The 13436-nt window shown below is 34.9% G+C and overlaps 2 protein-coding genes across 2 annotated transcripts in view; both read right to left on the reverse strand.

Annotated features, from left to right (window-relative positions):
* The window catches only part of LOC6641036, a 77427-nt gene that overhangs the window by 58458 nt on the left and 5533 nt on the right, over window positions 1-13436 (reverse strand). The gene's annotated exons all lie outside the window — the stretch shown is intronic.
* LOC26529787 (transmembrane emp24 domain-containing protein 2) lies at window positions 3200-3912 on the reverse strand. The gene has a single exon (XM_015178695.3). It carries the CDS (start codon window positions 3868-3870, stop codon window positions 3253-3255), a length of 618 nt encoding a protein of 205 aa, XP_015034181.1. The 5' UTR covers window positions 3871-3912; the 3' UTR covers window positions 3200-3252.

The following is a 13436-nucleotide window of genomic DNA, read 5'->3' on the forward strand; positions in this document are numbered from 1 at the left end:
CTTGGGTCCGAGTTGTTGGCCAACTGCAAGATTGAGAGTTGGCAGATGTTTATATCATAGGGAAAAATCTGTACACTAAGAGAAAAATATTTCTTAGCAAGAGCCAAGACCCTAAGTAAACAATTTTAATACTGGCTATTAATGAAACATCACGTATTTGGTTATCATTATGATTTATATTCTTATTTAAGTTTAATTTATGTCAATATATATTTCGTTTCTCAATGGGAAAAATCATTGTATTGCTTTTGTATTTGCTTCAGTATTAAGTTTAGGCAGCGTTTTTTCGATTCATTAAGAAACTGAATATTTTAAAAATCATTTTGAAAATATTGCGGCTGCTCTCCATCAGTAATACTTAAAAATATTTTAAGTAATTTCATTTTCTATTAACAAGTATTTCTGTTGTGAACAGGAAAAATTGACAGGTTTGATTATTTAATATCTTATCTTTCGATAAAAAAGGGCATATAAATCTCTATATGCCGAAACTAACTTTTATAATGGATAAATCTTGAATAATCTTATAAATTTTTACATGTTAAAAGAAGTCAAAATCGCGATAGCTTTGAAATGTTCTTATTCAATAAGTAGAACTCGACACTAGATATTCTTTTGACCCTCATTTATACACCGAAATACTAAACTAAGACATAAATAGGAGTTTCTTTCGAAGAAATTTTATTTTCGCTGTGAATTTAAAGTGAGATTTACAAAAATCAACCAAAACGTTGTAGAAAATTCCACCAAAGTTGAAAGACAAAAAAATTTATGATAACTTCAGCTAAGTAGATTCATTTATCAAAGCAGATTTTTGATATACTAAAATTTCACAAAGCTCTTCAAGTCTAGGATTAAAAATTTGAACCTACTCACTAGGCAGGCAGTAAAATGAGACAATTTCAGTGTAAAATGTTTCATAAATTGAATGAAGCATATCACTTTGTTTCTTTATGATTTGTTATGGGAATTTCAGTAGATTTATCACTCTTAACTACGGAAAACAAAACGAAAAAAAAAATAGTTCAGATAGCAAAGAGCAAAAAACTTTAACGAGGCAATTGCTGCTGTGGCACATGCAAAGTAGCTGCCAAAAGATTCGAAAAAGCTCGCGTGCTATTGCAATTGCAAACATGGGCCCAGCAAGGATAACAACACAGGGTAACACAGCAATGCGTCAGTTAAACAAATAAACAACATCAACAACACGGCACATTGCGAAAAACGGGGGAAACGAAATTTGCAGAGTAAACACACACAGACACACACACACACACATAGCCCCATAGCTGCTATGGGTAAGGTCTCTATATAAATTTATAAGCGAAACAGATGCAGGGCTATGCCATGTTTGTGTGTGTAAGGATAAAGCGCAAACTCATACACTCACACCTAGTCCTTTACTGTACATTGAGGCCATTTTGTTAATATTTAATATCAAATAAAGGCGGCAGACTAAAAAAAAACACAAAAACCTTCCAACACAAAAACGACAACATCAACATAGTGAGAGACAGAGAGAGAGAGCGAGAAATATATATACATATACGTATGTAGTCATCATGTGCCAACGGGTATGGAACTGAAACTGAAAATGGATAACCAAGCGAGTGAATGAGTGGGTTTTGAATATATATATATATATATATATAGAGTGAGGGAGCTCCCCCCTCCACCGTCCTGCCAGCAGAGATGCCGCTTTCAACACCACCCCAGGGAATGGTCCAACAACATTTGCCAACAAAATCCATCAAACTGACCGCAGCAGACATGGACATGAACGTGGTGCTGGTACTGGTGCCGTATGAGCAATGTACTCGTACTTCCAGCACTTGACCAAACTCCAACAGTGAACGTGCCTTAAACTATGTCCATTTATTTAGCTTGTTCTTGTTCTCCCGGCCAGGTTAATACCCAATTACTGTGCAAATTACTTCAAATTTTCTCTTTACAAGGCATCAGCTCAACCGCCCAAAAGGCGCCCAAAAAAGAAAAAATTTAGCAAAGGAAAACAACAAAAAACTTTACCATTTTATGGACACGCACTGCGTGTGTGCGTGTATGTGTGTGTGTGGGGGAGGGTATGTCTATGTGTCTGTGTGTGAGTTCTATTAAAGTTTTTGCATTTTGCCAGTGAGACTAAGTGGTAGAAAGGTTGGTGGAGACAGGCTTTAAAGCCTTTTAATAAACGTCATAATTTGCTTAAAGTTTTCACATAACGCAGACACAATTTCCCAACTTGCTCTAGAAGGCGTGTCTGTGTTTGTGTAAGTGTGTGTGTCAGTGTGCGCGTGGCAGCTAAACAATTTGCCAAATTATCTTGATAGTTTTGCCATATTTATGGGCATGAAAATAGCATAACACTTTTAAGCTGATTTTGATAAATATTTTTGCACAATTTACTTTTTTTCCAATAACCTTTCTAATTAGCTTGCTTCAAATGTTGTCAAAATGTCAATTAAGCTCAATAAAGAATATGCATTTTATTTAGAGTTATTTATAAATTGATTTTTTTAGATACGTTGAGTGTTTGTTCTTTATTCATTTAATTGAAATGATTTGCTGCTAAATATATCAACTAATAAACAGCAGAAATATATCAGTTCATTTAACTGAACTAGTCATCAATATTAGAGTTGAACTTAGATTTATATTCTTTTGGACGAATTTCAGACTAATATTGAGAAGTACAAATTGCATATAAAATTTAGGGTTAGATGCATTGATGAATTATTTTTGATCCCCAAGCACAAGAAGCAAATGTTATAACACCTAAAAGTATCTTCTTATAGCATGATTTAAATTAAATATATCTAAAATATTTTAATGAATGCTATATACAATAGAAACAGATTATCTCATTTCTATCGATAAAGTTATGTAAAAGTTAATAAAATATTCGTTTTTCTCAGAAGGTCGCTTGACATGTTTGTTTTGTGAATCGTTTTCGATGTTGACAAAACGTTAATTAATAAATCTGTGTTAATAAAATTAATCCAAGGAAGCCAAAGAATGAAATGCCCTACACATAGGCTGCCATGTGTACATCTTTTGCATAGATTTTTCTTCCATGTACGTTCCATATTTCATGTTTCTAAGATCATCAACAAATTTTTCTCTCCTTTGTAAACATTTAGTTTAGTTTAATTAGTTTATGAAACCGCTTTACTTAATAAAATACATTGATTGCAAGCAAATATTCAGTTTAGCCTAAAAGGCTTTCAATTTATTTAAGTTAGGAACAATATTTTATTAGACCACACGTTTGACCTCAAAGAAACGTTTCAGGTAATAGACTTCCACTATGGTCATAATCACTATCAACGATGGAGTAAATATCGACCAGAGGACAAAACGAAATTGAGCACTCTCACTAACCGCCTTATGGCCATTGTAACGATAATGCATATATTCCTGTTCTTGTTTAACAGTACCAAATTTAGCGCCCAACTCATTGATCATTGATTGAACGCCAGCATGTTCGAGGACATCATCGTGACGCTCATTGGGATTGGCATAGTAATGCAATGGCCTGGCCACATGAAATTGAAACACCACAACTTTGGGTGTCAATGTGGATATTTCATTGTCAAAGCATAGAGTATAGTCTCCATCGCGAATGGCTGTGAAGGTATAACTGCCCAATGATTCCTTATCCGAATGGTGCAAACGATCGTCATTTGGAGCTGTGATGTGTACACCAATATCCTTGAAGCCACCTTCCATTACCTCAAAGCTAATGGTGATTTTATCATGCTCCTGGGCATGATCGAAGAAGCAAGATGTCTCATGGGCATCCACAGTGATAAGAAAGCCACCAGAGACTCTAATAAACAATAAGACAATTATTAATAGGGAAACTGCTAACATTTTTGATAAGTGTGTTTGCGTATATTTTATTTTGACAGCAAATTCTTGGGCGCAAATTGTTTATAAATAATTGATATTACTGCGTTGGGCTTCTTTTGTTTTCTCTCTTACAATTTGATTTCCTTTCTCTCTCTCTCCCTTTCTCTCTCTGAACTACTTTTTGAAAAGGGACAAATACACTTCAAATCGAATTAAGTTGATAAAAGCAAATTGCAAATTGGCAGCTCTCTCTCACTCTCCGTACTCTTTCTCTTTGCTCTGGTAATGCATATTTTATGTTATCGATTCCTTTTTGGTTCATCAATTGTCACAATTGTCATGTATTTTTAATGCAATTTTCTCTCTCTCATTCTCTCCCTTTCGTTTTGTCACATTTTTAAAGCAAATAAAAATGCGCAAATTAATTGAAATTATTTTCCAAAATTTGTTGATTTTGTTAAGTGGTTGGCTGAACAAAAATAGGCCACGTTTTTATGGTAATTTCTTAATTCAACCATTCACACACGTCGTAGAGTGTGTAAAAATAAATATTATTCAAAAAAAAAAAAAAAAAAACAAAAAAAAAAAAAGGAAATCATTTGCACCTGGCCGAAGGTATGATGTGTAGCAATCAACGCCAACACGCATAGGCAAAAGTCCTGCGAAAGCAAACAAATTAGAACACGCACGAGTGCATTGGCCACAAAAGTGATTTGATGAAAAGCAGAACCAAAAAGGAAACGAAGAAATACCAGGGAGACAAGAGAGAAACCAGAGGGATAAAGAGAGTCGGCAGACATCACGTCGTCAGCTGAAACTTTTGCCCAAGCATAATAATAATTGAGTTGAAACTAACCAAAAAGGGAGCGATAGACAGGAAGAAAAATGCTAAGAAGGTGGAATAAAATGTTACGCAGAATGCAAAATAAATGACAAGAACAGAAACGCAAGAAAAAAAGTAGAAAGAAAAAATGGTAGCTACAGGCAAAAGAGACCGAGATAGGCCTTGGCAAGCAGGGCGTATACGCAATTTAAGCCGCTTAAAGCCTACTCCATAAGACATACAAAAGCAGAGACACAAATAGCCAGAGAGAGTGAAAGAGAGCTAGACTCTGAGTGGGTAGTGGTAGGAGCAAATATAAACCTGAAATGAAATCTGTAGCTAAGCTGCACGCATATGAACCTATAGCAAAAAAAAAGGTCCTTGAGCACGGCACCCAAAAAGAAAACAAAAAAAAAAAGAAAACCCGACAAGAAGAGAAGTAGAAAGCACAAAAAAAAACATTTCGCACGCAGCACCAGCAGCCGCCGCTTTGCCTCGTCGACCCCGACACTTAAGCGCCTCGATGTCATGTCGACTCACTCTCATCGTGGATGAGATGATGACGAGGACAACTAGGACGACGCCGACGATGAGGAGTCAAGTGTTGGGCGGCCCAAGCGTGGCCCCGCCGACCGACCTCCAAGTCCTTTTCTCCCCAACCGTCTATAGAGTAAGTGTTGTAGTTGTTCGCAAATACCGCGAACAGGAGAAGGAACACTGGATGAAGCACCCACTGACTGCTTCTCCTAGTGGATGGCGTATCTACACATAGACATGAAGTTAAGTGGCGTAAAGCGTGTACTTAATCGCTTAAAGCATTAGAATTTGAAATTGAATATCATAAAGGATATTCAAAGAGCACAAGAACAAAAAAAAACCCAAACTAGACTGAAACGTGAAAGAAAGTTAAACACACTTATAGACGCCCACATCCGCACACACACACACACGCACACACACACACACACCAACACCCATACCCAGGCGAATAGTTTGCTAAAAACGCTTTGCTTTTGTTGCTTCATAGTTGTCTACTAAACGGTGGGTAGGAAGAAGTTTTGTCGGCTCGTTAAAAGGTTTAAAGCCGTGCCATAAAGTGTGCGAATGTGTGCCTCTCTCTATGGTGTGTGTGTGCCTTTCTGTGTGAGTGTGTGTGTCTTTAGGTGTTTGTATGTGGAGTCATAAAGTGTGAGTTTAAAATGTCTAGAGAGAAATTTGCTAAACTGATTTTTTCAACCGAGTTTCATTGGAGAATATTTCTTTACTCTTACAGAATGTTTTTTTTAATGAGAAATAAGTTTGTCCACATTCTATTCTTAATCACAATCATGATTCATTGTCTGTTTTAATTATTGATTAGGTTCTTCAAAAATTTCCCATGTCTATCCTTGCTCCAAAAAGCCTTTATTACCTCCATTTGAATTACATTTTATTCTTTTATCTGATTAACCTCTGGAAAAAATACCTATAACTAATAAATTGAAAATCTGATTTATCTTGCTATAAAGTTTAAATATTTTCATAAGATGCTTAATTGTTAAACAAAGACATTTTTTTGTACAAAGTTCCAATGATGTAAGAGAAACAGAAAATAAGCCATTGAGTATTTTTTTGAAGGACATTTCTTTATCTACTAAACGGTAACATAATCCTCTAACTCAAGGGTCAAGCAAGTATAAGGGTATAAAAACTTCAACATAAGATTTTTTGATATTTTTTTTTCTGTTAAAACGAAATGAAAACCAATGTTGAAAAATATTGACTCAACATTAGGATCCTTTCAATGAAAATGAATTTTTAAATTATTTAAACCCCCCGTAACAACCTTACTGTCTATTCTGAATCTTTTTTTCTTTCATTTCTTGCCGTCTGTTTGCAGCGTATTTTTTTCTTTTCTTGGTTGGGCAAATGGCAAATACTAAAACCAAAGTTGGTTTTATTATAACCCACAGAAACGCAGTTGTGGCATGGCAAGGCAAGGCTAAAGCCCAATCTGCCCCACTTGGCCCTAGCGACGACCAAACATAAGCTGCAGGAATCGTGCTAATCTCCACTTGAGAAAAACACTTGAACAAGAACCAAGTAAGGCGACGAACGACGAAAGCAAAAAAAACAAAAAGAAAGCAAAAAGAAAGTAGGAAAGGCAAACGGAAAAAAAGACAAGAAAGTACAAAATGAACAAAATGAAGGCAAGCGAATGAGCTGTAAAAAGCCTCAAGTATTGACAATACTCACATATCATAGGCTTGAATGATACGATTGTATGGTGTGTGTGTGTGTGTGTGTGTTTGTGTATGTGGTGTGTGTGCATGAGTGGGCGTGGCTAAGTGACAGCAAATTGGCAAATTTTCGTTGTATACGGGATTTATTTCAATTGTGTGTTCATATGTATCTATAAGTGTCCGCCGCTTTAGCCATAAGTCAGCTAACGATAAACTTCAATGAGGCATACCAAAATATTTCCGGTATACACAAAAAGCCAGAAAAGATATGTACGCACACTCATACATATATTTGTATATATAATGTCGGAAGACATCTCTTGAATGCCTTTCGCCTTTTGCAAAAAGCGTTTGTGTTATGTGTTGCCATGAAATTTGCATTAGAATTTCCTGCCATGGAAAATTTTATTTGCCTGCAACAAACAAGCAAATTTTAAGCACACAGCAATTTTAGAAGAGAAGAGAAATTTAATTTGATATATAAATATATATATGCATATACACTGTGTAATACGAGGGACATTTAATAAGTAACGAGATGGAATTTGTTGAGCTTTCCCGTTTTGAAAATTAGATTTGCTGCATCAAATTAGAGTTGCTTCAGAATATTTTTTGAAAGGTTGCAAAGAGATTTTGCCCAAAGAGGAGCTAAAAGTGAAGGTTATTGGCTCAAATTTAGGCAATGAAGTTAAAAGTAAGCAATTTGTGCTAAGGAGGTTAACTTCATTTAGACATAGTTTAAAAATGTCAACAAGAAAGAGAATATTTTCTAGACTTAAACCCATATGTTTTATTTTGTTCAAATTATAGAAAATCCATTTTAAGGACGAAATATTAAAACAAAATCCAAACTTTTTAGCTAAAAAAAATTAAATTAAAGATAATTGCAATCTTTCTACTTCTATTTTGTTTACCAAAGTCTGCTAATGATCGGGCTTCGCAAACTTTTTAAAGAACTTAAAAAAAATTGATTAATAATGGAACCAATGATAAGTTGAAACTATTTCTCTCAAAGCAAATAAAGCAATATTGAAATTATTTTGAAATTAAACATTTTTTATGATTCTGTTCTATATATACGACATGTCAAGACTTGAGATTCTATTACAAACTACCAATCTACCAACAGACTGGACCAGATATAGAGAAACAAAACAAAACCAAAGAAGAGCACAAAAACTATTGATAATAAAAACCACTGGAAAATAAAGAATACAATAGAAATGAAAGGACAGAAATGAAAAACCAATATAGAAACAAAAAGTTTGGAATATAATTCAAACCGTAATGTTTTTAGCTTCATTTAAAAAGGTTCCTGAAGAATTGGAAACCATTTTCTACTCAAAAAATAAACGGATTTTAGTTGGAGTTATTCCTACTAAATACTCGTGAAAAAATATTTTAAAGAGTAAAAAACGACAGTGGAAATGAAACTATTGTGAGTTATAGATTTATTATCTATTGTCTGACCCTCGTACGATTTGCATGGCAAATGTGTATGCGTTTTGTTTGTGCTTATGATTAAGCATATTCAGACATATGCTTTCAACATTTTCACCCAGCCCCCCTTACCCCACCCCAGATCGTCCCTTTCACTCAGTTGGAGTCCTTTTTGTTCTATTAATTGGCAGATGGCATTTCTTTGTTGGTTATCGCCCACTCAATTAGTCAAAAGTTTCAATGCTTGTGGCCAGGAAAAGTTAAATGCTTATTTCAGCTCTCTATCTCTTTCACTTTGTATCTCTACAATTTCGTCCTCATCATCATCTATTTCACACATACACACACATAAGCACATGGTTTTGACATTTAGGAATTGTGCGTTTCGGTTTTGGCCTTTATTACACGCAAAGCTTTTTGTGGCTTTTGTGGCCAACAGTTGGCGACCGAAATTCAATGGACATTGACATACGAAACATACTTATATAACCAACTATTGAACGGTGGCTTTGATTGAGTTTAAATGAACCTTGAATGAATGCCTAATGGGCCATGCCACAACGAACGGACAAAATAGATGCAAGAATATATATAAAAAAATATCTATCTATCTATATATGTATGTATATATACCAATTATGTGATAAGACAAAAAAAAATCCAAATTGATTGAAGGCAAAACAAAAGGCAAATGTATAAAAACAGCTGGATATATAGGAGATGGTAATGGCTAAGCCTTAATTCAATGACTTTGATTATTATTTGTGTGTGCATATATATAACACAGTAAATACTCGCAAATTGAAACTACTTCGTTTTATAGGTGATCTGTACAAACTATACGAATGGGAAATTAATGTAGCCTCCAAGTAGAACTTAGGTATTGAAGTTTACCAAAAAAAAATCATCGGAAATATGCGTCAGATGTCCTTATTTTAAATGTAATATTAGCTATATGCTACGTTCAGTCAATGACAAAATTTTAGTATATAAATTAAAGGCACGATTACAGTTTCTCGATTTGATTTGGTGTCATCTTTCTTACTGTTGTAAATTGCACTTTATGACACTTGAGACAAAACTCTTCTCTTCTACATAAACTCTATACATTGTATATACAAATGTTATATAATCATATGTCAAACATTTCATTTAAATTCAAAATCTTCTTGCATCAGCTTAGTTAGATGTGACCACAAGATGGTAGAAGCTTAATTAATTTTCATAATGATAAATAATATCTTTTATTAGTCTGAAGCCTTAATTACGGGTTTAATTTAAATTTAAACTGCTTGGTAATGAGAATTTTGCATTAAATGATATTTTACCTGGGCTCTGTCTCTTTCACTCCCCCTATATATACATATCTATATATCTGTTTCGTTTTGGCTTTACCGCATTAAGCAATTGCATCAAGTTTGAACCATAAATCAAATGACAAACTCAATGATAATCACTTTATATGCGAGACACATTCAATTAACAAAAGGCGCCAAGAGCAACAACAACAACAAAAACAATAACAACAGTAACGTGAGCAACAACAAATGTGAAATTTAATTAAATATTCTTTAAAACTGGCAGCAGTTGGTGAAGAGAACATGCAGATTGAATTAAGTTTTATTTAACACCGCCCTCTGTTTAGCACAATGACTGTAAATACGTGTGTATGTGTGTGTGTAATCCTCTCACACTCACACCCACACTCACATGCACGTTCAAGCCACGAAAAATTTAATTTTCTCACATTACTTGGAAAATGCCGGCGGCAAAACAAAAAAAAAAACAAAATACAAAAATCGCACAAAAACCCAAACCAAAAACCGAACACACAGAGCGAGAACCGAAAACCCCAAAACACTTCCCCGCATTCACACACACACCCACACTCCCCCAGACCCTCTCACCCGTCACGTCAGCCTTTCCTTTTTGCCATGGCATTCCAACGTATGCGTAATATTTGAAACAATGTGAAAATTGCGCATACGCACAGTTGTGCCACTTCACAGGCTACAGCAGCAACAGCAACAGCCAGCAAGCAAAACAGAGAGGGCAGCACCCCAACAACAAAAAAATATACTTTATTTGATAAGCAAGTCATTTGCATATGGCAAAATATGAAGAAAGCACATACACGTAAAGGGGAAAGTTGCAAGAGACAAAGAAACATTGGGGGAAAAGGTGAGACAAGCGTGTGAAAACCTTAAATCAGTGTTGCAGCAAATATGTTTGCCCCCTTTTTTACTTGCTTTAGAGGGCAAACCAAAAAAAAACTGTGCCGCAGGGTAGCTTTTGTTATATGGTTCAGGGTTTTGCTTTATCAGAAAGATCAGAAGGGGTTTTTTAGCAATTAGTAAGTAAATATACTTACTTATATTATCATAATCATGTCTAACAATCAGTGTCTGTTTGTGTTCAAATCTGATTGCTAGATTTTTGTTCATAAAACTCCTTTATTTTTCTCAAAGTACAAACATTTCATTATGGAAAACAGAGAAATACTTCGCTAACCCACCTTCTTTTACACGGGGAAAAACGAAACCTCTTAGAGTCCTTTAATTTATTTTTTTTGAAAATATAATCATATAAAAGAAACTTTTTATACATTTTGTCTGTATTTCCACCTGCCAGTAAAACGCATCAATTTTCATCCGATAATAACAAAGACTTTTTGCACATTATGCATTTAGTTCAACGACAGAAACCTGTTCGCCAATTTCCTTTGGTAATTTCCCCAGGGCCCATTGATATTCACTCAAAGTAGGTAACATTCCCCGTTTAATTATGACGAAATTATACTGATGAAGAATGATGTAATACAAGATTTTCCTCAATTAAATTGATTGATTGATTAAAATCATTTGTAATTGCTTCCCCCAAATGCATCTAGGATAAGATATGTTACATAGATATGCAACAATCGGCAGTTGGTATCTCACAGTTTTGTATAGAAGATTCATCACCAGATTCCATTTCGCATATGGACAAGCTGCAGTCACTTGTTTCCTGCCAACAGCCAGCTCATGTGGAATCCAATTTCCGTGTTGCTTAACTCATTCGCAATGATATAAGGCTGAGTGAAACAGCTTGTTAAGTCACTGAACTGCTGCAGTGAAAATGAGACCATGAATAGCCTTTGGGCCATAGGGAAATATCTGTTACCATTATCACATTTCTCTGTACCATTTTCTTAGGGAATTTCTTTATCTCAGTCAGTTTAGCTCAAGACTCTGTTTAGGCAATTGCTTATCTCATGTAAACCTTAAGAATTGGTAATTTTTAGCAGAATAAATGAATAGAAAATGTTTAACATCTATTCATGTTTTTTTACTATTTATTTTCCTTTGGACCAATTTCTACCACACTTTACCTCAACTCTACAGAAACCACTGAACATTTTTCCTAATTTTAAATGACCCATATACCTCTTCTAGCAAAGGGTATCGTTTCGAATAGAAGTGAAACTTTACCCCGTAAATTGTTGTATATATTTTTCCAGCTTTAGCTTAATATTTTCTCTAAACTCTTTTTGCTATTCTCAACTTTCCAGCTTCAGCCCGCTAAACGCGCACAGAAACAACAAATCTCGATTTCGCCTTGGCCATATGTTTGCTCTATAATTTCCAACAATTTGCTTCTGCTATTTCTTTTAGTTCTGGTGGGGAGCTTTGTCCGGTTGTTGCAACTGTGCGACTTGTGCAGCAGCAGCAGCCAGCAACTTGGCTTGTGTATAAAATTACAATAAATCCAAGCATTTTAGCTGCAAATAAACAAAGATTTGCCAACAAACAAAACAAGTGAGGCGGCAGGCCAAAACGAGTGCATGCAAAGTAGCCATAAGGCAGAGGATATGGTGAAGGAGGAGTCGCAACAAAATGGCAAAAGAGGATAAGTAAAAGGAGAACAAGGCAAGGCCAGACCGGGCCAAGCCCAACCATTTTCAGACCCAAGCAGATGGCAAGGAATGTGCACCTCGTTTTCGGCTTTGGGTATTTTGGCTGTTAAATCAACATGTAAGCATTTAATGCTGCTTCTCTGCTCTAAAGCTGAAAAAAGCGTAAAATTCCCCAAATGACCATAAATTTAGCCTGTCTCCTCCTGTTCCCTCTCCTCCCCTCTCCACTCCTCTTTCTCTCGGGGTATATGTGTGTTCTTCGCTTTCTTTATTCGACCCAGTCTTTGACTCCCTTTCTCTTGTGACGGGCGTGCGAGAAACGAGAAACTTCAACAAGCACTTGTAAAAATAAATGGCATTTTGGGTTATGTGTGCAATAATAAAATGGAAATTGTGCAAAAATATTGCCGCCTGTTTTGGTTCAAAAACCAAAACAAAGCAACAAAAATTGAGTTAGAATGTCAAATAGATGACGACGTATGAAATACCCTGCTGGGCGTAACCATTATTTTATTAGACGGCTAGTTAGCAAGAAATCAAGTCTAATCTAGTTGGAATTGAAAGAGATGCACGAAAGCTTAGACTGTTTACAAGTATGTTCACATTGATACTGAAGTCAAATTATTAGACATCGAATACGGTATGAGAACCTTTATCTACAATATAATATTTTATTCAGTGTACCTTTATCACATTTAAAAGAGCATTTCTATGGCTTTTCTCTTTATTTTTAAAGATTTAGTTGTACGTTTTTACTCATGGCAATCTATTTTTTAATAAAAAACACCTTATTTTGGTTCATTAAAATTATTCAAATAAAATATTTTAAAATTCAAGACCATTAAAATGTTTATCAACCTCACATAAAATGCAGGGTATTTTAAGAATAAACAACACAAAAATTATTGTATTTACTATACTTATATAAATATCCATTAATATATATGTACTTATATACATAGATATATACACACAATATGCATTTCTACATTGGCCTATGCTCTTTAAACTTTGTTGACAGAGTATCTATCTATCTATTTCAGTTTTTTGCGTTGTCCTTTTTTTTTATAGAAAGAAATCGTTTGGAAAAATATATGGAGCATTATGGGGATACGAATATGTCATATATATTGTTCAACAAACAAAAATTGTCCAAGGACCGGCTATTAGAAAAATACAATTCACAGTGCAGCAATCGTTGCAAAAA

This window comes from Drosophila willistoni, assembly GCF_018902025.1.
Source record: "Drosophila willistoni isolate 14030-0811.24 chromosome 2L unlocalized genomic scaffold, UCI_dwil_1.1 Seg168, whole genome shotgun sequence".
Lineage (NCBI taxonomy): Eukaryota > Metazoa > Arthropoda > Insecta > Diptera > Drosophilidae > Drosophila > Drosophila willistoni.